The 24,890-nt window shown below is 41.6% G+C and overlaps 1 protein-coding gene across 1 annotated transcript; it reads right to left on the bottom strand.

Annotated features, from left to right (window-relative positions):
- Window positions 1-2,055: 2,055 nt before the first annotated feature.
- CKMT2 (creatine kinase, mitochondrial 2) lies at window positions 2,056-20,320 on the bottom strand. Its single transcript, XM_003920798.4, has 9 exons — window positions 20,169-20,320; window positions 18,343-18,541; window positions 16,767-16,862; window positions 16,048-16,269; window positions 13,896-13,981; window positions 12,833-12,956; window positions 11,423-11,557; window positions 4,820-4,945; window positions 2,056-2,315 (listed from the first exon to the last, which is right to left on the bottom strand). Exons 1-9 carry the CDS (start codon window positions 20,318-20,320, stop codon window positions 2,196-2,198), a joined length of 1,260 nt encoding a protein of 419 aa, XP_003920847.1. The 3' UTR covers window positions 2,056-2,195.
- Window positions 20,321-24,890: the final 4,570 nt, after the last annotated feature.

Below are 24,890 nucleotides of genomic sequence, written 5' to 3' on the forward strand. Positions count from 1 at the left end.
CAAACAGCCCAACAAATGAATAGTTTCAAATGTAGATATATTAAAGAAGAAGTACTAATAGTCTGTGAGCAAGCCAGTATTGAAAGCGAATGTCATTGAGCTTATTGATGAATTAAAACGAATGGATACAGGTGGGAAATAAATTTGATAAAAATGCAGCAACGAAAAAGGAGAGAGATGTTATCTGGAGTTCTTTGACCCTTAAGATATTTAGTTAATTATTGTTGATGTTGCTGTTGCTTTAGATGTGGTGGTATAGATTACAAGACTTACGTCAGCAGCCATATACGTTATGACAATGCTTGTTTTTCAGCTTTTCTTCTTAAAAAAATGAAATGTTGCTATATACATCTGTCTAGTCTCTTCAGCCCACTTATGCTTATGAGCACGTGTATTTATTAATATGCATTTGCTTCAATTTACCACTTAGCTCATAAGATCTTTCAGAAGAGGGACCATGAATCTTGTTGGCTTGCCCTAAAAGATAGTGTAAGGCATATTCCTAGGTGGATTATTACACTGTTGTAAGTGATTTTTTATTTATTTAGCAAATGCCTACATAGTACTGTGCATTGAACACTTGTAAGTGAACTGTTATATACTAATTAATTTTATCCTTCTGACAACCCTTATGCAGTAAGTATAATCATTGTTCTCATTTTATATAGAGGAACCTAGAAATTAAGTAACTCAGTTTATAGTTGGAAAATTGGGACTCGTACCCCAGCAACGCAGCTATAGAGTCAGTGTGCCTGCCATGACACCAGTCTTCTCTACCCTTTCTCTCTTAAATCAGAGAGTATCAACCACTGCATGAGGTTGTGATCCTCCCTTTTTCCTTCAGGCTTGGTTGGAGGAACAGCCCTTCACCCTCTCCCATTTGGGGCACTGACCACAATGTTTCAAATTATGTTGGTATGGTTTCCTCTTTCTGAATTTCTACCACATACCAGTTTGTCACTTAAAGTAGTCCATATTAGCACCAGCACAATTTTAATATTCTTATACTTTTTTCTCAATATAGTAGGAAGAAATACAAATGCATACATTAAAGCACGAATTTATTTTAACTATAGCACCTACAGTGCTCACTTACTATAGGGGTATAACTTGGTTTCATTTCTATTATGCTAAAAATATTTGTCTTTTGTGTGTGGAGCTGTTTCCAAACTTGTTAATTGCTCCCAGCTACTCTATCATGTCCCTTCAGGTTACAGACATCACAGGATAGATGGAAAATAACATGATTCAAGATAATGATCTGCATGCTGAGGGAAGAATTCTGCTTTCAGATTATATTAAAAGCATTTTCAGTATTTCAGCCATCCAATTTTGAATTGTTTTTGAGAGACTGAGTATACAGAGACAATGGCTATATCACAGGACAATAGAACTCTCACCCACAACCTCTAAAGCAACCATTCTAGGAGGCCAAACCACAGCCTCTGTAACAGTCAGTACAGGATGGTGAGGGTTTGATCAATGACTGCTGGCTTCCCTAATTTTTGCCCCTGCCTCCAACTCAGTACCAAATAGATAAAACCAAATATGCTTCCCAAACTAATCACATAGCATATACCACTTCTAGGCCTGTCTCCAACGTCCCCATGACTGAAATCCCAATCAGGGCATACCTGAAGCCTCCCCTTTCTTTTAGCATAGATTTCTCATGTCTCTGCCTGCCTTTGAGTCTCTGCCAAATGCAAGTGATGATGGCTGACTCCCTTGTGATAGCAAACTCTGAGTACATAAGTAGCCTCTGGGTTTTATTTCCTTACTTTCAAAAGAAATAGTCCCCTCTTGCTTCATTTGCCAGAAAATTGTTTATTATATTAATTCCTCACCTTTCAATGGTGTCCATAAGAGATATCTGAAAGGGTTGACAAACATCTGGATAGCCAAAGTGTTATTTAGATGTGTATGTAAGTTGTGGCAAAATTAAAACTTAAAAATATTAGTTTTATCATTGTCTTAAAATATTTTGCCCCTTGTCTACTTGTAATTGGATATGTTTGCCCCTAGTATTATTTAAAAAATCGAGAAACAAAGCAAAGATACATTAAGGAGAGTTTTATTGTAAAGATAGGCAGGACCTACAATTTTACATTTTTTCAAGTGTACAAAAACTCTCAGAGTAGAGATTTATGTCTGTCATACCAGCAGACAGATTACTTATAAATTGGGAAAGGGAAAGTTCATTTTTTGCCAAACTGAGGCAGAGGGGGTGGCACCTTAATATCTTGGCCTCTCTCCAACTTCTTTTCACAATCCACCAGGTAATTGACTCCATCGATGACTATCTGAACAAGCTCCACCTTTGACAGTGAAGAAGATGAATTATTAATTTGAATAGAAGACACCTGCAGGGCATTGATTAACAGGAACAACACTGGGATCAATGAGAACTTGCCACTTAGATGGACTTCACAACAATTTCTTCCTTCTCAAAAATGGAAGGTAGAGATATTTTAAGGGGTTCTCTCAGTCTTGCCATAGTTAAGATGGGGTTACTACTTTGTATGTGAAAGCTTTTTTACTATATGAAAAGCATTAGTTGGCATCTCAAATTTTTTTGCCTATCTGCTATAAAATGTGAGAGTTTGTCTAGAAATAAGACACCACAATGCCACCCTTGTGGTGTTCTTTGGCCTGGATCTGAATTCTGACCTGTCACTAATCTGTCTGAGCACTGGATATGCCAGTGTAGTTCAGATGTCATAATTTACACAGTGGGCATCTTCCTGAAAAATTATGTAACGTCAAATGTTTGTCAGCTAAATCACGTTTGTACTAGGCTAGGCAGACTTATTAATGAAATGAAGTTTTGCAAATTATATTAAGATATACTTTCTAAAATTCCTGCTCTTAAAAAACTATGTTTAGAACTTTGGTTTCCAAATATTGGTTTTCGTTAAACCAGAGCACATCTACTTAAAATTTTTTTCCCCTTGGGATCCCCTCCTAAGCAAATGACTTGCACTGTTCCCAAGGAAACCCAAATTCAGAGAGAAATTAGTTAATTTCAAACAATACATGATACAGCTAAAAAAAGAATGGCAAGGGTGAAAGGGATCATTGAATGTTAGTGCTTAGGCATCACAGATTCCAGCTGCCTCCCTGTCTCTTTATATGCATAAGGAAACTTAGGCCCCAAGAGAGGGTTGAATCAGAAAGTTAGTCACTACTAACTAAAGAAACGTATTTTCTACTTGTCCCTTTGGTCTCTTCTAGTGTTGGCGAGAGTGTGATGAGATGGGTCTGTCACTCACTGCCAGTAGGACTCTATCTTGGTATAAATCTGGTAAAAAACTTGGTCATAAATAGGGCCCCCTGCTTTTAACCCCCAATTCCTTTCCTAGAAGTATATTCTAACTAAATAACCAGAGTTGTGATTAGAATTATATGTAGAGATGGTCAAACATAAAATCAGGAAAACATTAAATAGACAATGGATTATCTTTACTATGATTAAAAATCATGTGTTTGAAGAATACTTAATATTTTGGGAAAATGCTCATGATATAATACATTGGAAAAAATTATAAGTAGTATTTGGTTATAATACTAAAATATGTGTTCCAACGATTTCTTTAAAGTTTTTTGAGTAGATTTAAAGAATGAAGGGCCATTTAGAATAATGTTCACAGTGGTTAGCAGGGTTGTTGGGTTAAATAAATGGTGTTTTAAAATTATTTTTTGGCACTTTGCTCACTTTTATGACTGCCTATCATAGTTAGACTTGAAAATTTAAGCATTAACTACATGGTTTTCCAGTAATAAATATCTAGTTAATGTTAGAATCAACAGGGATAGACTCCCAGATTTTCTTTATTCACTACACCACACATTATTCAGTAAATTTCAGAGGTTGTGGTATTATAGTTGCTTGTCCCTCAGGTACTTTACCACAGCTGATAGCACACAGGCTGATCTAATTGTTTGGATGTTTCTTCCTTTCCTTTTCCTCAGTGTACAGGTGGGATATCAATAGGCAGTGAAATATTCAAAAACTGGTAAGGAAGAAGACAGTTTCGATAATCCATAGATTTAATAACCAGTCACTGAATCATTAAGAGTTTTGTTATGAGAGGAGCCTTTTAAATTAATGATGGGCATGATCTGTCCAATGAGACCACATCCAGATAAGCTGGTATAACTTACCATGATCAGTATTTGCTTAGCATTCAGCTGCATGTTCCTTATATGTGATCTTTTTGCCTCATTGTTCAGGGCCACACATAGTCTATGAATCCTTTTCATCCTACATATTCATCACAGAATCCTAAGGATTTTATGAACACAAACTTATCTAGACCTGGCACATGACATATTTGCTATCTTTAGCCTAAGAAATAAAAGTGTAGATACCATCAAGCATCTAAGAACACCAAAGTAAAGATGATAAGAACACCAAAGAAAATTCACAATCAATAGAAAATTCCACTATTTTGTCACCCTCCAAGGGATAGCACAGATGTTCTGACTTTAAAGTAATAAAATACTTCAGTCTTTTAGCATAATAGAGCTCCTGCTTGCTGAAGATTGTTGGAATACTCTTAAGGCAGGTTGGTGACAACAGCCTCACTGTAAATTCCTATACTTGCCTGTAAATTCTCAGCTCACATTATGTTTACCTTTATGCAGTTATTTCCCATGGAAGAATAATGTTACAGAATGAAAAGCTAACTTAACTCAGGACTCGATGGGTGAAAAGGTGGTCTTGAATTCTGTGAAAACGGTAAGGCTGTTTAGGCTGCTTTTCTCTTTTCTCTCAGGCTGATTTTGTTAATTCATGTTAGGAAAGTGAGAGAGACATTACCTCTGATCGACCAATTCTGTCTATGTTGGAAATGTCGTACACATCTGCAACCGCGGCAGTGTCCACACCACCTGTGCCACGCTTCTGGAGTCTTAGGTTTTCCAGGATCTTAGAAAAGCGTGGGTCCTAGGACAAGGGAATAATACTTAAATGCAGTAAGAGGCAAAAATCGATTCATAATCGTTGGTACATTTACTTAGAAAAGACATATAGTAAGATAACAGTTTAACTTTTTTTTCTTATACTTTTAAGTTCTGGGATACCTGTGCAGAACATGCAGGTTTGTTACATAGGTATACATGTGCCATGGTGATTTGCTGTGCCCATCAACCCATCATCTACATTAGGTATTTCTCCTAATGCTGTCCCTATCCCCTAGCCCCCCACGCCCTGACAGGCCCCAGTGTGTGACATTCCCTTCCCTGTGTCCATGTGTTCTCATTGTTCAATTCCTACTTATAAGTGAGAACATGCAGTATTTGGTTTTTGGTTCCTGTGTTTGTTTGCTGACAATTATGGTTTCTAGCTTCATCCATATCCCTGCAAAGGACATAAATTCATCCTCTTTTATGTGTTCCATGGTGTATATGTGCCACATTTTCTTTATCCAGTCTATCATTGATTGGTATTTGAGTTGCTTCCAAGTGTTTGCTATTGTGAGCAGTGCTGTAGTAAACACATATTTGCATGTGTCTTTATAGTAGAATGATTTATAATCCTTTGAGTATATTACCCAGTAATGGGATTGCTAAGTCAATTGGTATTTCTGGTTCTAGATCCTTGAGGAATCACCACACTGTCTTCCACAATGGTTGAACTAATTTTACACTCCCACCAGCAGTGTAAAAGCATTCCTATTTCTCCACATCCTCTCCAGCATCTGTTGTTTTGTGATTTTTTTTTTAATGATTGCCATTCTACTGGCATGAGATGGTTTATCAATGTGGTTTTGATTTGCATTTCTCTAGTGACCAGTGATGATGAGCCTTCTTTCATATGTCAGTTGACCCCTTAAATGTCTTCTTGTGAGAAGTGCTTGTTCATATTGTTCACCCACTTTTTGATGAGGTTGTTTTTTTCTTGCAAATTTAAGTTCTTTGCAGATTCTGGATATTAGCCATTTGTCAGATGGAAAGATGGCAAAAATTTTCTCCGATTCTGTAGGTTGCCAGTTCACTCTGATAATTTATTTTGCTGTGCAGAAGCTCTTCAGTTTAATTAGATCCCATTTGTCAATTTTGGCTTTTGTTGCCATTGCTTTGGGCATTTTAGTCATGAAGTCTTTGCCCATGCCTATGTCTTGAATGGTATTGCCTAGGTTTTCTTCTAGGTTTTTTTTATGGTTTTAGGTCTTATGTTTAAGGCTTTAATCCATCCTGAGTTAATTTTTGTATAAGGTGTAAGGAAGGGGTCCAGTTTCAGTTTTCTTCATATGGCTATCCAGTTTTCCCAACGCCATTTATTAAATAGGGAATTCTTTCCCCATTGCTTGTATTTATTAGGTTTGTCAAAGATCAGATGGTTATAGATTTGTGGTGTTATTTCTGAGGCCTCTGTTCTGTTCCATTGGTCTATATATCTGTTTTGGTACCAGTACCATGCTGTTTTGGTTACTGTAGCCTTGTAATATAGTTTGAAGTCAGGTAGCATGATGCTTCCAGCTTTGTTCTTTATGCTTAGGATTGTCTTGGCTAAAGGGGCTCTTTTTTGATTCTATGTGAAATTTAAAGTAGTTTTTCCTAAATCTGTGAAGAAAGTCAGTGGTAACTATACAGGCTCTTTTTTGGTTCCATATGAAATTTAAAGTAGTTTTTTCTAATTCTGTGAAGGAAGTCCATGGTAGCTTGATGGGGATGGCATTGAATCTATAAATTACTTTGGGCAGTATGGCCATTTTCACGATACTGATTCTTCCTATCCATGAGCATGGAATGTTTTTCCATTTGTGTCCTCTCTTATTTCCTTGAGCAGTGGGTTGTAGTTCTTCTTGAAGAGGTCCTTCACATCCCTTCTAAGTTGTATTCTTTGGTATTTTATTCTCTTTATAGCAATCTGGAATGGGAGTTCACTCATAATTTGGCTATTTTTGGTGTATAGGAATGCTTTTTGATTTTTGCACACTGATTTTGTATCCTGAGACTTTTCTGAAATTGCTTATCAGCTTAAGAAGATTTTGGGGCAAGACAATGGATTTTCTCTTTTTTTTGAGACGGAGTTTCACTCTTGTACCCAGGCTGCAGTGCAATGGCGCAATCTCGGCTCACCGCAACCTCCGCCTCCTGGGTTCAGGCAGTTCTCCTGCCTCAGCCTCCTGAGTAGCTGGGATTACAGGCACGCGCCACCATGCCCAGCTAATTTTCTGTATTTTTAGTAGAGACGGGGTTTCACCATGTTGACCAGGATGGTCGCAATCTCTTGACCTCGTGATGCACCCCCCTCGGCCTCCCAGAGTGCTGGGATTACAGGCTTGAGCCACCGTGCCTGGGGACAATGGAGTTTTCTAAATACACAATCATGTCATCTGTGAACAGCCAATTTGACTTCCTCTCTTCCTATTTGAATACCTTTTATTTCTTTCTCTTGCCTGACTTCCCTGGCCAGAACTTACAATACTATGTTGAATAGGAGTGGTGAGAGAGGGTATTCTTGTCTTGTGCCTGATTTCAAAGGGAGTGCTTCCAGCTTTTGCCCATTTAGTATGATATTGGCTGTGGCTTTGTCATAAATAGCTCTTATTTTGAGATACGTCCCATCAATACCTAGTTTATTGAGAGTTTTTAATATGAAGAGATGTTGAATTTTATCGAAAGCCTTTTCTGCATCTGTTGAATTAATCGTGGGTTTTGCCACTGATTCTGTTTATGCACTAGATTATGTTTGTTGATTTGCAGATGTTGAAGTAGCCTTGCAGCCCAGGGATGAAGCTGGCTTGATCGTGGTGGATAAGCTTTTACATGTGCTGCTGGACTTGGTTTGCTAGTATTTTATCGTTATAATTAAAATAATGATGTTCATCAGGGATACTGACCTGAAATTTTGTTTTTTTTTGTTGTGTCTCTACCAGGTTTTGGTATCAGGATGATGCTGGCCTCATAAAGTAAGTTAGGGAGGAGTCCCTCTTTTTCTGTTGTTTGGAATAATTTCAGAAGGAATGCTACCAGCTCCCCTTTGTACCTCTGATAGAAGTTGGCTGTGAATCCGTCTGGTCCTGAGCTTGTTTTGGTTGGTAAGCTATTAATTACTGCTTCAATTTCAGAAGTTGTTATTGGTGTATTCAGGGATTTGATTCTTCCTGGTTTAGTCTTGGGAGGTGTGTATGTCCAGGAATTTATCCATTCTTTCTAGATTTTCTAGTTTATTTGTGTAGAGGTTTTTGTAGTATTCTCTGGTGGTAGTTTGTATTTCTGTGAGATCAGTGGTGATACCTCCTCTTTTTTTTTTTGAGACGGAGTTCCACTCTTGTTACCCAGGCTGGAGTGCAATGGTGTGATCTTGGCTGACCGTAACCTCCGCCTCCTGGGTTCAAGCAATTCTCCTCCCTCAGCCTCCCGAGTAGCTGGGACTACAGGCACGCGCCACCATGCCCAGCTAATTTTTGTACTTTTAGTAGAGACGAGTTTTCACCATGTTAACCAGGATGGTCTCAATCTCTTGACCTCATGATCCACCCACCTCAGCCTCCCAAAGTCCTGGGATTATAGACGTGAGCCACCACGCCCAGCCTATCATTTTTTTTTTTAAATCTATTTGATTCTTTTCTCTTTTTTCTTTATTAGTTGGCTAGCAGTCTATTTTGTTAATCTTTTCAAAAAACCAGCTCCTGGATTCCTAGATTTTTTTTTTTTTTGAAGGGTTTCTTACCTCTCTCTCTCTCCTTCACTTCTGCTCTGATCTTAGTTATTTCTTGTCTTCTGCTAGCTTTTGAATGTGTTTGCTCTGCTTCTTTAGTTCTTTTAATTGTGATGTTAGGGCGTCAGTTTTAGATCTTTCCTGCTTTCTTCTGTGGGCATTTAGTGCTGCAGATTTCCCTCTGCATACTACTTTAGCTGTGTCCCAGAGACTCTGGCACATTGGATCTCTGTTCACATTGGTTTCAAAGAACTTATTTACTTCTGCCTTATTTTCGTTATTTACCCAGGAGTAGGTTGTTCAGTTTCCATGTAGTTGTGTAGTTTTGAGTGAGTTTCTTTTTTTTTTTTTTTTGAGACGGAGTTTCGCTCTTGTTACCCAGGCTGGAGTGCAATGGCGCAATCTCGGCTCACTGCAACCTCCACCTCCTGGGTTCAGGCAATTCTCCTGCCTCAGCCTCCTGAGTAGCTGGGATTACAGGCACTCGCCACCATGCCCAGCTAATGTTTTGTATTTTTAATAGAGACGGGGTTTGACCAGGATGGTCTCGATCTCTTGACCTTGTGATCCACCCACCTTGGCCTCCCAAAGTGCAGGGATTACAGGCTTGAGCCACCACACCCGGCTTGAGTGAGTTTCTTAATCCTGAGTTCTAATTTGATTGCACTGTGGACTGAAAGACTGATTTCCATTCTTTTGCATTTGCTGAGGAGTGTTTTACTTCCAATTATGTGGTCAATTTTAGAAAAAGTATGATGTGGTACTGAGAAGAATGTATATTCTGTTGATTTGGGGTGGAGAGTTCTGTAGATGCCTGTTAGGTCCACTTGGTCCAGAGTCGAGTTCAAGTCCTGAAGATCCATGTTAATTTTCTGTCTTATTGATCTAATACTGACATTGGAGTGTTAAAGTCTCCCACTACTATTGTGTGGGAGTCTAAGTCTCTTTGTAGGTCTCTAAGAACTTGCTTTGTAAATCTGGGTGCTCTTGTATTGGGTGCATATATATTTAGGATAGTTAGCTCTTCTTGTTGCATTGATCCCTTTACCATTATGTAATGCCCTTTGTCTTTTTTGATCTTTGTTGGTTTAAAGTCTGTTTTACCAGAGACTAGGATTGCAACCCCTGCTTTTTTTGCTTTCCATTTGCTTGGTAAATCTTCCTCCATCCCTTTATTTTGAGCCAATGTGTATCCATGCATGTGAGATGGGTCTCCTGAATTCAGCACACTGATGAGTCTTGATTATTTATCCAATTTGTCACTCTTTGTCTTTTAATTGGAGCATTTAGCCTGTTTACATTTAAGGTTAATATTGTTATATGTGAATTTGATCCTGTCATTATGATGCTAACTGGTTGTTTTGCCCATTAGTTGATGCAGTTTGTTCATAGCATCCATGGTCTTTACAATTTGGTATGTTTTTGCAGTGGCTGGTACCGGTTTTTCCTTTCCATATTTAGTGCATCTTTTAGGAGCTCTTGTAAGGCAGGCCTAGTAGTGACAAAATCTCTCAGCATTTGCTCTCTGTGAAGGATTTTGTTTCTCCTTCACTTACAAAGCTTAGTTTGGCTGAATATGAAATTCTGAGCTGAGAATTCTTTAAGAATGTTGAATATTGGCCCCTACTCCCTTCTGGCTTGGAACTCCTGGACTCAAGGGATCGTCCTGCCTCTCGAGTAACTAGGACTATAAGCACACACTACTGTGCCTGGCTAATTTTTTTCATTTTGTAAAGATGAGGTCTCACATATTGTTCAGGCTGGTCTCGAACTCTGGGGCTCAAGTAATCCTCCCGCCTCGGCCAGAGTGCTGAGATTACAGGTGTGAGCCACTGTGGCTGGCTGAAACTTGTGTTCTTAACTTCCATATCATTTGGTTTTTGGTGCTAAGATGCCAGCATTGGTGTGTTTATTATTCGTTTACGTAACAGTTGTCATTGTTAAAATTAGAAAGTTAAATCACTTAAATTTCTTAGCTTTAAAATTTTGAACAAAAAATTTCTTTCTTTTTTTTTTTTTTGGTAGGAAGCACATTTTCTAGAATTGTTTTAAAGTATTTGATTCACTTTGGGTGCTAAAACTACTAGTTGCCCACCAGAATCTTTTTCTTCTTCTAGCATAGGAGCTAGAAAGTGACCACTGGCCAAGTTCTTAGCTAATGAAACAAATGGAAGTAATGTGTGCCACTTCCAGGCCCAGAACTAAAATCTCTATATGCTGTCTCCCCTTTCCACAAGCTGGAACATGGGGCCTGACTGTGACCATGGAAATGGGGACAGTGCTGTAAGACAGCACTCCTCCAAGTGTAGCCCCTTGACCAACAGCTTCAGCATCTCCTGGAAACTTGTCAGAAATGCGAATTCCGTAGGTGGGGCCTACAACTTGTGTTTCACCCAGTCCTTCAGGTGATCTCATGCACACTCAAGTTTGAGAACTGCTTGAACTAAGAGAGACAGAGAAGGGAGATGGAAAGAACAGAGAGAGCATAGCCTAAGTATCCCGAGTTGTTACATGAGGAAAAATTTAAAGGTCATATTCTTGAAGCTACCATCTTTTTCTTAGTCTCCTTAACCTTTTATTCTAACTAATATAACTGTCTTTTGAGGCAAACTTAATTTTTTCTTATTATTTTTATATTACAGGTAGAGAAAGTAGAGTTAAGGAATGGGCAGTGACGTTTTCTCCCTCCACAAAGCAGTCACATCTGAGCTGATCCTGGCCCATCGGGGCCACTAGTCAGTCACATAACAGTACCTTGCTGAGCTTTGGGATCCTAACGTGGACACCGGCTCGTAGTCCTGTTCCAAGGTTTGAAGGACAGGTCAGAATGTATCCTAGGCGCTCATTCCACATGAACTCCCACCCTCGTTCTTGAATTAACCGTTCCACCTACAAGTAGAACCACAGTGAACAAATGACAGTATTTTCCAATATCCATTCATTCAGCACATCCCCAACACCAGGGAGAGAGATGTGTACCCTTCTCTGGCATGAATGAAATTAAGATAAATTTATAGTACTCCTTTAACAGAAAATAATACCTCTCCTACCAGACTATTAAAATGGTCCAATTAAGTTAAATGAACCATGTAAAGCAGTGGTCCCCAACCTTTTTGACATCAGAGACTGGTGTCTTGGAAGACAATTTTTCTACGGCCCATGGGGAGGGATTGTTCTGGGATGAAACTGTTGCTCCACCTCAGATCATCAGGCATTAGCTTCTCATGAGGCACTCGCAACCTAGATCCCACACATGCAGTTCACAATAGGGTTTGTGCTCCTGTGAAAATCTAATGCCGCCACTGATCTGACAGGAGGTGGAGCTTAGGTGTTAATGTTTGCTCACCCACCACTCACCTCCTGCTGTGCGGCCCAGTTCCTAACAGGCCATAGACTGGTACCAGATCCATGGCCCGGGGGTTGAGGACCCCTGATGTAAAGCAGTCACCACAGTACCTAGTACGCACTAAGCAGCACTCAATGAATGTTAGTTGGTGGCATTATTTTTCATGCCAAGAGAGTAGGAGAATATAGGAATTCTCAGCAGGTAAGTCTATGATGAGGCTACATTCTCTGTTGTCTCTCTGCTTAGAATAGCTCAGAGCAATATTAAATAAATCAAAAAAGAAATAATGATCCACAGACTTCCCCAAACCACAGTGGAATGGGGAGGAAAACATAATAGCTTTCTAATAACGAGAGAAAGTCACCTATTTTCTGAAGCACTACTTTGAAAGTTCCACTCCAAGAAATGCCTTGAGGCCTGCTCCTGTAATCCCAGCACTTTGGGAGGCTGAGGCAGGTAGATCACCTGAGGTCAGGAGTTCGGAATTAGCCTGACCAACATGGTAAAACCCAGTCTCTACTAAGAATACAAAAATTAACCAGGCATGGTGGCCAGCACCTGTAATCCCAGCTACTTTGGAGGCTGAGGTGGGAGAATCACTTGAACCCAGGAGGTGGCAGTTGCAGTGAGCTGAGACTATACCACTGCACTCCAGCATGGGCAACGAGCGAAATTCCGTCTCAATAAAAAAAAAGCCTTGATCTCTACAAAAAAAAATGAGCCCCATCTTGGAAGTTACCATAGTGTCTTCTTTCAAGAACAAAAAATACGGTAATTTTATTTTAATAAATATCCAGAAATCTCAGATAACATCTTACTTCTTTTAGTCCACGACAGAATCGCTCAAACACTCGTTTCATATTGCCTCCTTTTTCCATTGAGATTACCCTGGTGTGATCTTCCTCATTTATCCAGATGAGAAATGTCTTATCATAATTATGCCTAATGAAGAGAGAAATATGGTGCTGAGTGTTAATTGCATTTGTTTCAACACATGAAAATTCCCATTACCTTCCTGGCTTGATTGCTTCATTTCACCTTCCTCATTTCCTAGATGGCCCTAATCTCTTAACTGTGCCTGAAAAAGTATGACAAAATAATGTTACCCTGACAGAAGGAAGAATAAGACCAGCTGTCACCATAAAAGATGTCATGTTTTTACCCAACAAGAATATAACTCCCCCTAGGTCCTCTGACTAGGATGACAGTAATTCAACTATGTAACATTGGCTTCGATACTAACAAGAATGTTTTATCTCCTAAAAGATTCAACCAAAATCTTGTGCTTTACAAAGGGGGTGGGGTTACCTTCCACCCAAGATGTTTAAGGTATACAGCATTTCACACGTTTGCACCATAGATCCTGCCTGTCCATCCCTACTGAGCGGCTGCTCATGAACACCTTTATTTCCACTACTTCAGGTATATTCACTCATAATAAGCTATCAGGGTACAGGAGGCAAAGTGGGCTGAGGACTGTTGGCCAAGATAAAATATATATATATATATATATATATATATATATATATATATATATATATATATACTAGATATCAGTTCTTTCAGGGTTTTTCTTAAATCCTCAATATTTTTTAAGTTTTGCTCTTTTAATGTCATGAAACAGATACTCTGTGAGGTCAAATAATATGAAGTAAATTTTTTCTTAAAAAGGTAGCCTTTTTTCTTAGGCATAATTCAGGCAAACCAGGTCACATTTCTACACATCTTAGTAACATCACAATACTTAGACACACACACACACACACAATTTTTAAGGCATGCTGTCAACTTCAGTACACAGCAACTCCAGGTTAGGATAAGCAGGTGATCTCAAAGAGATCCTCTACAGATACTGCAAATGTGAAAATGCTACATCCATACCAGATTCCTCTGGCATCTGGCCAGTCACGGGCCATTCCAGCACATGTTAATAAAGGGGACACTGGCTTATCAAACAGAAAGTGGTCCTGTAGGTCAAAAGGGATAAAGCAGAGAGGAGAGACTGATGAGGTCAAGCAGGACTGCAAGTGGCAGGTGAGTAAGTTTCAACTCAATTCTAATGACTGCTGTCTCTTAGGTGGTGGTTCTTAGCCTTGACTGCTCAGTAGAATAACCTAGGAGCCTAAACAAACTAATGCCTACTTCCCATCCCCAGAGATTCTGACCTAGTTGTTCTAGACTGTGTCTGGGCATCAGGTTTTTTAAAAGACTCTTTCAGGTGATTTTAGGGTGCAGCTAATGTTTGAAAACACTAGTTTAGTCCATATGGAACTCAGTAAATCACTATGGAGTAGGTATACACACTACCAACACCAACCCTATGCAATGGCTGAATGAGCAATGAATGGGGGGCGCTGTCCTGAAAAGGCTTTTGTACACAGTGGTCATTCTCTGTTTCTAGCATTATTGCTTCATGTATTTCTTTCATTAAAAAGTATTAGAGATGTACAATAATGATCAATAAATTAAAATAGCTACCATTAATACTGTTCCAGGCTCTAGATCACAGGCTTTTATTTCCTTTAATCTTCACAACTATGAAATAAGTGTTATTCTATTTTATAAATGAGGAAAACAGATTCAGAGAGATCATACAACTTGTCCAATAGGGTGATTGTGGGAAGCAGCAGAATATAGATTCAAGTATAGACTTTATGACTCCCAGGCTTGTGCTTTAACCACTGGAATGTACTACTCCACATATCAAAGTCAAAGTCGAGACTAACTTTTTTTTTGCAGTGTGTATACCAGTGTTTCTTTCATAGCTACACACATACTCTACAGTGAGACATATGGAAACTGTATATTCAAATATGATTACACTGAGGTAAGAAAACAAGTGGATGTGGAGAGAGGAGTCCTACAGTCTCTAAGGGGGAGAGATCAGCCAGGAGAGGATGTGAACTGCCACCATCCAGAGAGCAGCAGCGGTTTCCCTTAAGCAGGAAACCAGGGTGGCTACTTGAGGTGGAGGGAGGCTTGTTCTGTAACGGGGCAGGAGAATAATTGGCCTAGTGGTCACACAGAGACCAGGAGTAGCCCATAGGCCATATAGTTGTCCAGTCTGGTTTGGAAATGAGGCATATTTCTTAGCATTTGCATCTTTTGAAATGACAAAATTTTGGTTCTGCGTTTTTTTAGAGTTTAGTTAAAAGTTACTTTTGAAAGTGCTATCTTGGCCGGGCGTGGTGGCTCAAGCCTGTAATCCCAGCACTTTGGGAGGCCAAGGCAGGTGGATCACGAGGTCAAGAGATCGAGACCATCCTGGTCAACATGGTGAAACCCTGTCTCTACTAAAAATACAAAAATTAGCTGGGCATGGTGGCGTGTGCCTGTAATCCCAGCTACTCAGGAGGCTGAGGCAGGAGAATTGCCTGAACCCGGGAGGCGGAGGTTGCGTTGAGCCGAGATCGCGCCATTGCACTCCAGCCTGGGTAACAAGAGCGAAACTCCTCCTCAAAAAAAAAAAAAAGGAAAGAAAGAAAGTGCTATCTTGTTTTAGCTATGATAAGGTGAAAATAAGTAAGGGACTTGAGTTTTGTGCACTCTGGTGCCAGAGGGAAGCCATGGTGGACACAGTGGAAGCAGCAGGAATCAACCCCAGCAGGAAATGCAGAGGCTGGCACCACGTGAGTCAGGGCTGGCCTCCTACCTGGAAATTCCTTTGGCTATGATAATAGAGACCATCTTCTGGGCACAGACAGGATTTCCACACCTAACTTCCCATTTATGAACAAGCTAGGAGATCCTCCATTCAATCTCCACCCCGCCCCCCACCCCCTCCATGCACAGGCACCATCTCCATATTGGAGCTTCCTATGCAGATTTTATCCATGGAATATTTCAGTGGCTTGACAAGTACAATGTAAGGCCTCATCTTTCTTTCTTACAGTGAATAAGTAGATGCCCTTGGGCTGAGCCCAGCAAGCTCCCGGCCAGGGTAAGGGCTGAGCTGAGCACCAGGAGAGGCCTTCCTGTACACGTCAGAGCCCCACATCCAGCCCTTCTCTAGGGATCTCCATCTGTTACTCACATCGATAAGCCGCTGCTGGTCCTGCTCCGTCATCTCAGACAGCCTGTAGTAGCGGCCGGCCAGGTCTCCCTTGAGGCCCTCCAGGGCCATGATGGCCACGTTCTCCACCTCCCTCCGCTCAGCCCGGGTGCAGGCAGGTGGTAGGCTCAGCCCACGGATGCTGCGGCCTGTGCGTACCCGAGATGACAGCACATAGTGCTCATCGAACTGCCCTTGGGTGATCTGCCAAGCAGAGTATGGGGTCATGGCGGCCAGCCTCCGACCACGGGCCTGCCACAGCCACAGTTGTTTCCAATCTGCAGTTTCCCAGGGGACCCTCAGGCACTGTGCACAACTGCACAATCCATAAGTTGGACACATTCTGGAAGTCTTGGGGCAGGGGCCTTCGACTAGCAAAGGGGAGAGCTGTTTTATATAGTGTGGTCTGAGGTCCTTGACCCTAACTGGACGGTTTGGGATGAAAAAGGGAATAGCTTTGGAAAAGGTTTAAATTTCCCAATGACCAACCTTTCCCTAGTTGTATTTATTAAAGAAAACAAAGACTTTGGGAATTTCCTCACCTCTCGTCTGTGGCCCTCCAGTGGGCAGGCTGTGCTAGGGCAGTCACAGCACTTTGCAGGGGTATCGACACAAGATGGGGAGCCCTTCTCTCCAGGGCTCCTCCCCTTAGGCTCTGGAGTGCAAGCTTCATGGGAAAGGAGAAGGAGGCAGGAGCCTACCTTGGATGCATCCAGGTCAGTTGGGTGCTTCATCACCCTGGGGTCATAGCCATTGTGTCTTAGTTTGATGACGGGGTCAAAAAGGTCAGCAAACACCTGCAGGAGGGAAGATGCGTGTTTCCTCTTTAATTGGTTCACCTACTGTTCAAAGACCTTTCCATTCACTTGCTCTTTATATCTTAAAAGCCAAAGTTGATGCCTCACTCCTCTGACATCCTTGGGACTATCATATAGGAAATGGATGTGAGAATGGATTGGTTAATGATAATAACAAGAGGGAAAACCTTTTGGAGGCATCTTGCCTCTTGAGACAGGGTGAGGCTGCTGAGTCCTGCCAGCTTACCCTCCCCCCCGAGTGATCTGCCAAAATCACTGCCATCAGACCGAGCAAGAAAATTCTCATGGTTAGGAATTTAAAGGGTTTCCTAGACGTGTTTGCCTTTGTGGGTTACAAGAAGCCACCAGATCGGAGGCTACAGTTTTATGCTCAAAGGGAAAGTCAGTTTCTAAAGGTTAAGCCACATACTAAATTTGTTGAAAACCTGACTGTGCCAGAAGAAAGTACACAGCAACAGCTAGGGCGAAGCAGGGAACCCTCACCCTGTGAGGACCTTTCCCAGCCCACACGATCTCCTGCAAAATCTTATTTAAAAACAAAACTTCAGGCATATCCTTTGTTTTTTTAAAAAATAAAAAATAAATAAATAAATAAATAAAATTGTAACAAAGCACCCTGCAGACTTTAGGAGCTGTGGAAAGTAGGGAGGGCTTTGGGTCCAGAGAGCTACCACTAGCTTGGGACTCAAACTAGACCCAGGATTGTGCGCTGCTGTATGTAAATGAGCCACAAGTTGTGTTTTTTTCCCCAAGATGGCTCCCTCTCCTCTGGCTGTCTTTCTAGGGAACTGCCTTCAGTTCCCTGCAACAGAAGAACCCAAAAGGGTGGACCTGAAGGAGGAGGTCTGCAGGCATTTGCCTCGGCAGAGAGGCTACTCTGGAGGGGATGCATGGTGGCTGCATTCTGTTCCAGCCGACCACTCTGCTTCTGCACGGAGGATGAGGATGGTGAGATCATAGGGTTTATCCAAGAGACTTGGTGAATTCAATAGTCTGGGTTAACAGTAATTGCCTAGTCAGTAATAGAGAATTCAGTAATAGAAGTTGTAATAAGAAGCGAAGTCCTCATTTTCCTAAAGATTGACCCCACTCAATAAAGCTCAGCCACAAACACATCAGCTTCTAATGTCTTATTGGTGAATACATGCCATTCGATTTTATTGTTTCTGTACCACTCATCCCCTTGACAAGCTCAGAGAGTTCTGTCATGCAGTTCATTCCTCCACAGGGAGGGATCCTAGCACAGCAGCAAGGGAAGCCTTGTCCCTGGAAGCTATAGACCTCATTGTTTCAGAAAGCATTCCAGGTGATTCTTCTGGAGCTGGCTTCCCTTTATGGGAGCCCTTCTGGAGAAGGCAAAAAGTTGGCCCCATAGACAAGAGAAGGACCCCAGGACTGTGCAGTTCAGTCATATCCAGAGCATCCCTCCCACCCTGGAACTAGCAGCCAACAGTTTTACCTCGTAGGACTCCTCGTCACCAGCCACCATGCCCACAGTCTTTATGAAGGGGTGTCCAGGGTTGTCTACTCCAGTCTGGATGCACTGGTCCAGGGTGTAGCCATTGGGCGTCACCTTGTTGCGAAGCTTGGCGTAGATGGCAGGGGTGAGGCACTCGGCCATGCAGTTGTTGTGCTTGCGCAGGTCTGGGTAGTCTGCGCTGTGTGGGGAGGGGGGCAGGCTGTCAGCCAGCAGCCCTCAAGGAAAGGAGCCAATGTAAGGACTTGGTGTTTGCCCATCCTTCCACTAGGCTCCCTTTAGCCAGTGGGCACAGGGATACTTGGCTAGAACTGCCCAGGAGTCATAAATGAGTAAGCCAGGTTTCAAAAAATAGTCCCAGAGAAAGGAGCCTGGCCCTAAGAATCTCATGATGCTTGCTGTAGAAGCCCACAAACCGTGGGTCATGTAAAAAGGGATAAAGTGAACATAATACAAGAATTAATTGAGATTGTATGCAGCCTCCATTCCCGCCCCCACCAGAAGTTTTGGTAAAACATTAACAACAGCCACATTTTGGTCCCGTAGGTTAGTAGTGGAGAGAAACCCTGCAGGTGGAACTGCATAGAAATACGTGTATTTCTGTCCTTTGTTTATCATGCAAGCTCTACGAGAGCAGGGATTTTGCCTTTTTGAGAACAGTCCCTGGCTCTTGAAATCAGTGTTCAGTAAATATCTGTGGGACTAATAGAGAGAAAATTGGGTGCTGTTTCACTCTGGGGTATGTCCTGGTTGAGGAATAGGAGATTGAGGACCACCACAGCCTCAAATACAGGTCATGTCACCTCAGGAATTCCCAAGGTACATGGTGGTTGCTGGTGATTGATTCCCTCAGATGCTGATTTCCACAACAGACAAAGTGTCTCTGAGAGACACTTCCGTGGTTTTCCTCGTCTCTCTTATCCACACCTGCCTAAGAGGAATTCTGCATGCCACTCAAACTCTGCTCAGCGTATGGTGTCTCATCCATGGCAGGGTTCCAAGAGCTGAGAAAAACATGCCCATTTTTACCCCCTCACGCCACTCCTCCACTTCCCATCTGCAGTGTCCTTTAGAGCTGATACTTAAAATCAATACTACAACAGAGGCATGGTTCTGGAATTAGGGGGCCTGGATTTGCATTTGGCTGCAGTAGCTATGTGAACTTGAGCACTGTTTAATTTTCGTAGGCCTTCATTTCATCACAAGCTAAGACGAGTAACAGATACTCCATGTAAAGTGCTGGTCATATATGAAAGTGCTCCACAAATGTTAACTATCCCTATTAATACCATTCAACTGGATTGCAAGCTCTAGGCAAGCACGATGATGCTACACTTCTTTGTATACACCACGGGTCACAGGCTTAATGAGTCTCAAAATGATTTTGCATTTTACTTAGTCATTCTCAAAAGCAAAAAGAAGGAATCTTGCTAACAGTTTCGAGCAGGGGAAAGCATATTTCTTGCTGACCTTTGAAGGTTTTTTGTTTGTTTTGTTTGAGACGGAGTCTCACTCTGTTGCCAGGCTGGAGTGCAGTGGAACGATCTCGGCTGACTGCAACCTCCGCCTCCCAGGTTCAAGTGATCCTCTTGCCTCAGCCTCCCGAGTAGCTGGGACTACAGGTGCCCGCCACCATGCCAAGCTAATTTTTTGTATTTTCAGTAGAAATGGGGTTTCACCATGTTGGCCAGGATGGTCTCGATCTCCTGACCTCGTGATCTGGCTGCCTTGGCCTCCCAAAGTACTGGAATTACAGGTGAAAGCCACCGCGCCCAGCCTGAAGTTATTTTAAAGCCAAGGGGCCTTACCTTGCAGGAAATAGCCTGGGCTGCTCCCGGGCCTCGGCACACACCTTCTGCCGGTTCAGCAGGTAACCAGTGGTGAGGGCACTAGTGCCCATGGTAGCAAACAGCAGAGAAGCATTGCGGCCAGTTAGCAATTTAGAAAAGATACTGGCCATCCTTTCTCTTGGATGAGTGTCTGGAAAGCAAAGAAGCTGGATTAGATAGCCTCATAGGATGACCCTGCACAGCATAGAGGTCAACAGGCAAGAGAGAAAACTGCAGAAACCATAGCACAGCCCCTCTTTCTGGGAGGTTGAGGGTGTGTGTGTGTGTGCATGTGTGTTTATTCGTTCGTTCTGTTTCTTGCTTTTTTTCTTCATATTGCTTGGGAAAATCTGGGTAGTTTTAGACATTAATGCAACTTTCTGAACTCCATGCCTTTTCTCTGTTAATATGATAAAAAATTAACCACAGCAGAGGATGGCTTCTTCCAGCTGTTTGACAGACCAGGTGCTCTTTTGAACTTTGCCACTAGACCACAACTAGACCCTGAACAGGATGGATTTCTGGACTTCCAAAAGGTAGGAGAAATTTCTGAGGACCACCCTCCCCCTCTGCTAAAGTTGGGATGCCAGCAATGGGGATGGGGACTGAGACTGGGATTCCCTCATTGGAGTAGGACCTTTGAAAGAGATTGAAGTGGCACAAAGTCAGCAGACCTCATCCTCTGACTCCCACCTGAAGCAGGCCTAAAAGCTCTTGGAGGAAATTATATTTAGTTTAGGCCCTGGATTCCTACAGATTAAGATGAAAGAACAAACCCCCAAAGATCACCAAACACACAAAGAGGTGCAGTGAATAAGAGTCAACAGAAGAAATAAAAGATTTAGCCTGCTAACGACTGAAGATGCTTAGAACTGTCAAATAATAATATAAATAAGCCCTAGATTGAATGTTTAAAGAACTAAGTGTGAAATCATAATTATGAGCAAGCAACAAGAGACTATTAAGAATGACCAAGCTGCCCATTCAAAAATGGGCGAAGGATATGAACAGATACTTTACAAAAGAAGACATACAGGAGGCCAACAAACATGAAAAAAATGCTCATCATCACTGGTCATTAGAGAAATGCAAATCAAAACCACATTGAGATACCATCTCACACCAGTTAGAATGGTGATCATTAAATCTGGAAACAACAGATGCTGGAGAGGATGTGGAGAAATAGGAACACTTTTACACTGTTGGTGGGAATGTAAATTAATTCAACCACTGTGGAAGACAGTGTGGCGATTCCTCAATGACCTAAAAATAGAAATCCCATTTGACCCAGCAATCCCATTACTGAGTATATATCCAAAGGATTATAAATCATTCTAGTATAAGGACTCATGCACATGAATGTTCATAGCAGCACTGTTTACAATAGCAAAGACCTGGAACCAACCCAAATGCCCAACGATGATAGACTGGATAGGGAAAATGTGGTACATATACACCATGGAATATTACGCAGCCATCAAAAACGGTGAGTTCACATCCTTTGTAGGGACATGGATGAACCTGGAAACCATCATTCTCAGCAAACTGACGAGCAGAAAATCAAACACCGCATGTTCTCACTCATAGGCAGGTGTTGAACACTGAGAACACATGGACACAGGGAGGGGAGCACTACACATTGGGGTCCGTTGGGGGGAAATGGGGAGGGGTGGGGAGGTGGGAAGAGATAGCATTGGGGAGAAATGACAGATGCAGGCAAGGGGACGGAAGGCAGAAAACCACACTGCCAGGTGTGTACCTATGCAACAATCTTGCATGTTCTTCACATGTACCCCAAAACCTAAAATGCAATTAAAAAAAAAAAGTCGGCCGGGCGCGGTGGCTCAAGCCTGTAATCCCAGCACTTTGGGAGGCCCAGGCGGGTGGATCACGAGGTCGAGAGATCGAGACCATCCTGGTCAACATGGTGAAACCCCGTCTATACTAAAAATATAAAAAATTAGCTGGGCATGGTGGCGTGTGCCTGTAATCCCAGCTACTCAGGAGGCTGAGGCAGGAGAATGGCCTGAGCCCAGGAGGCGGAGGTTGCGGTGAGCCGAGATCGCGCCATTGCACTCCAGCCTGGGTAACAAGAGCGAAACTCCGTCTCAAAAAAAAAAAAAAAAAAAAAAAAAGTCAAACAAGCAAACAAAAAAGAATGACCAAGCTGATTTGAAAGAACTAAATTAAACTACACATTATGACACAGCTGAACATAGAACAGATGAACTGGAAGATATTAAGAAATTACTCAGACTATATCACAGAGAAATGAGAAAATGGAAAATAGATATAAATTAAGAGAGATGATGGATAGAATGTCAAGCTCAAATACACATCAAATTGAAGTCCCAGAAAGAATAGAGAAAACAGAGAAGTCAAATTTGAAGAGGAATAACTGAGACATTTTTAGAACTGATGAAAGACAAGAATCCATGATTCAAGAGGTATAACATAATCTAAGTAAACAAAAAAAATTGACACCTAGACAAATAATAATGAAACTGCAGATTATCGGTGACCAAGATGTGAAAAGCAGTCAGAAAGAAAAGACACTTTACCTACAAAGAAATGACAAACATGAGCTGATTTTTCAGTGATGAGCCCAGGTAAATATTTTTTAGAACCCAATAACTATTAACATAGAACTGGGGAACTAGTCTAACCATTTTTTCAAAAATGAGAGTGAAAAACATATTGATAAAAAACATCAATAACAAAGGAATTACTAAACTATCTGCTTGAGAAAGAAAGGAAATGACAGCAAAAGGAAAGCCTAAAATGCAGAAAATGGAGAAAGCACATATAAATCTAAATAATATTTATATACTTATTTATAATACAGGTACTAAACTACCAATAAATGATGAAAAACAGGATGAACATGCATGGACAGAAACCCTGCTGGGTCTGCTAGTGCCCCGAGATTAGATGGGCCAATTAGCCCTACAGTGTTACCTAGCAGGAGCTATGCAACATGGCTCTTTAAGTAGAGAACAAAAGAGCAGGTACCTCTCAGTACTTACTCTCTGATGTTCATGATGCCCATATAAAGAGTGTATGGGCCAGCCACAGTAGTTCACGCCTATAATCCCAGCACTGGGAGGCTGAGGTGGACAGATCAATTGAGGCCAGGAGTTTGAGATCAGCCTGGCCAACATGGCAAAACACTGTCTCTACTAAAAATACAAAAAATTAGCTGGGTATGGTGGCATGCATCTGTAGTCCCAGCTACTCAGGAGGCTAAGGCATAAGAATCACTTGAACCCAGGAGGCGGAGGTTGCAGTGAGCCAAGATGACACCACTGCAATCCAGCCTGAGTTACAGAGTGAAACTCTATTTAATAAAAAGTAAAAGTATGGATTTCTCTAACATTTGGAAGGCTCCCAAGACTCAGCTGGAAGATGCTCCAAGCTTAGATGGTTTGATGGCTTCAAAGAACTTGCTGATGTGGAAGGCTGTAGCTGAAAACCTGGGCCATCCAGTGAAGGATAAACAACTCTTCCAAAAAGTTGAACCATCATTTGGAAGTTTCTACTAAACCTGAATGTCCCCACTAAAAGCATCAAAAACCTTGAAAACATTTGAGAAGTTGTTTATCTGCATTAGCCCAGGGAATCAGATTAGTTCTTCCATGCTAGTATCTGCCAACAATTCTTTTAATTCTAAGGACAACATAAGTTACTAAGAGCAGACAAATTGGTCATTTCTTGAAGTTGTCCTGGGGACTTGTAAAGACCCAACATTAAATCTGATCACGTAAACTTTGCTCCCCTACTAGATTTCAGGTTGTCCTGTAAGTATCCCTCCGAGAATAGATAACGGCTCTTCAAGGAGCTGCACCAGTGCTTCCTGGTCCGTGCATGCAGCAGGCAACACCAGCATACGTCCTTTGGGCTATCTTATCTACTGTCACACCCTCAAATCCACTTTCTAAGGAGAGAGAGGCAATGCCGTCACTCTAGAGGTTTACTATAGAACTGACCAAAGTCAAAGAAGCTCTGCCCAGATTCTTTCCAGGCAGTATGGGCCTAAACATAAGCCAGACTGGTCTTCCTAAGCTATCAGGAAGTACATTCCTTTCTGGGATTTACCCAAATATCTTGATCTTTTCCTTTCCTTAAATTGCCTATCCACTGATAAAGTGTTCAAGTCAGAGTCTGTTTGAGAGGATCTTAGGAAACAGAGCCAAGAGGAAGGGGAGGGAATGGTCTCCATGTACAGCCACATGACCACTGGAAGTTTTCAAAGGTCTTCCTCCCTATGAGGGTGATGTGTGGGTGGGCATCTGGCTCAAAATGTAATATCTGAAGTGTCATCCATATGTTAGTTCCTAGAAGGAACTAATTTATTCTAATTAATTTATAATTAGTTATTAATTTATTCTAAGAGTTCCAACACTGCCCTTGTATCTGAGCAACAAAGTATGATTCATGCAGATAATCCTGGGGAGGCTTTGGTCGAGACTAGCAAAGCTATCTTGAAACTGAAATTCCTCCGTATCCTTGCTTTGATTCCTTGAAGAGAATTGATACAGACTCCAAGTTTTAGTGAAGCAAAGAATTCCTGCTTCCTTAACTCTGATTTTCTCTTGCCAGGACACAAAGAGGCATTGAATTTCACCATTAGGCCTTAATTAGTAACCTTGTTTGTGAAATTGACACAAAGGTCTCAGTGAAAGGCTGGCAATGGCTGTTCTA

The sequence above is a fragment of the Saimiri boliviensis genome, chromosome 1, assembly GCF_048565385.1.
Source record: "Saimiri boliviensis isolate mSaiBol1 chromosome 1, mSaiBol1.pri, whole genome shotgun sequence".
Classification (NCBI taxonomy): Eukaryota; Metazoa; Chordata; class Mammalia; order Primates; family Cebidae; genus Saimiri; species Saimiri boliviensis.

Coding starts and splice junctions, on each gene's coding strand:
- CKMT2 (XM_003920798.4), bottom strand. CDS start 20,320: ATGGCCAGTATCTTTTCTAAATTGCTAACTGGCCGCAATGCTTCTCTG. Junction 13,982..16,047: donor ACCAGCAGCGGCTTATCGAT/GTGAGTAACAGA, acceptor TTTGACCTACAG/GACCACTTTCTGTTTGATAA. Junction 12,957..13,895: donor CCAGATGCCAGAGGAATCTG/GTATGGATGTAG, acceptor TCTCTTCATTAG/GCATAATTATGATAAGACAT.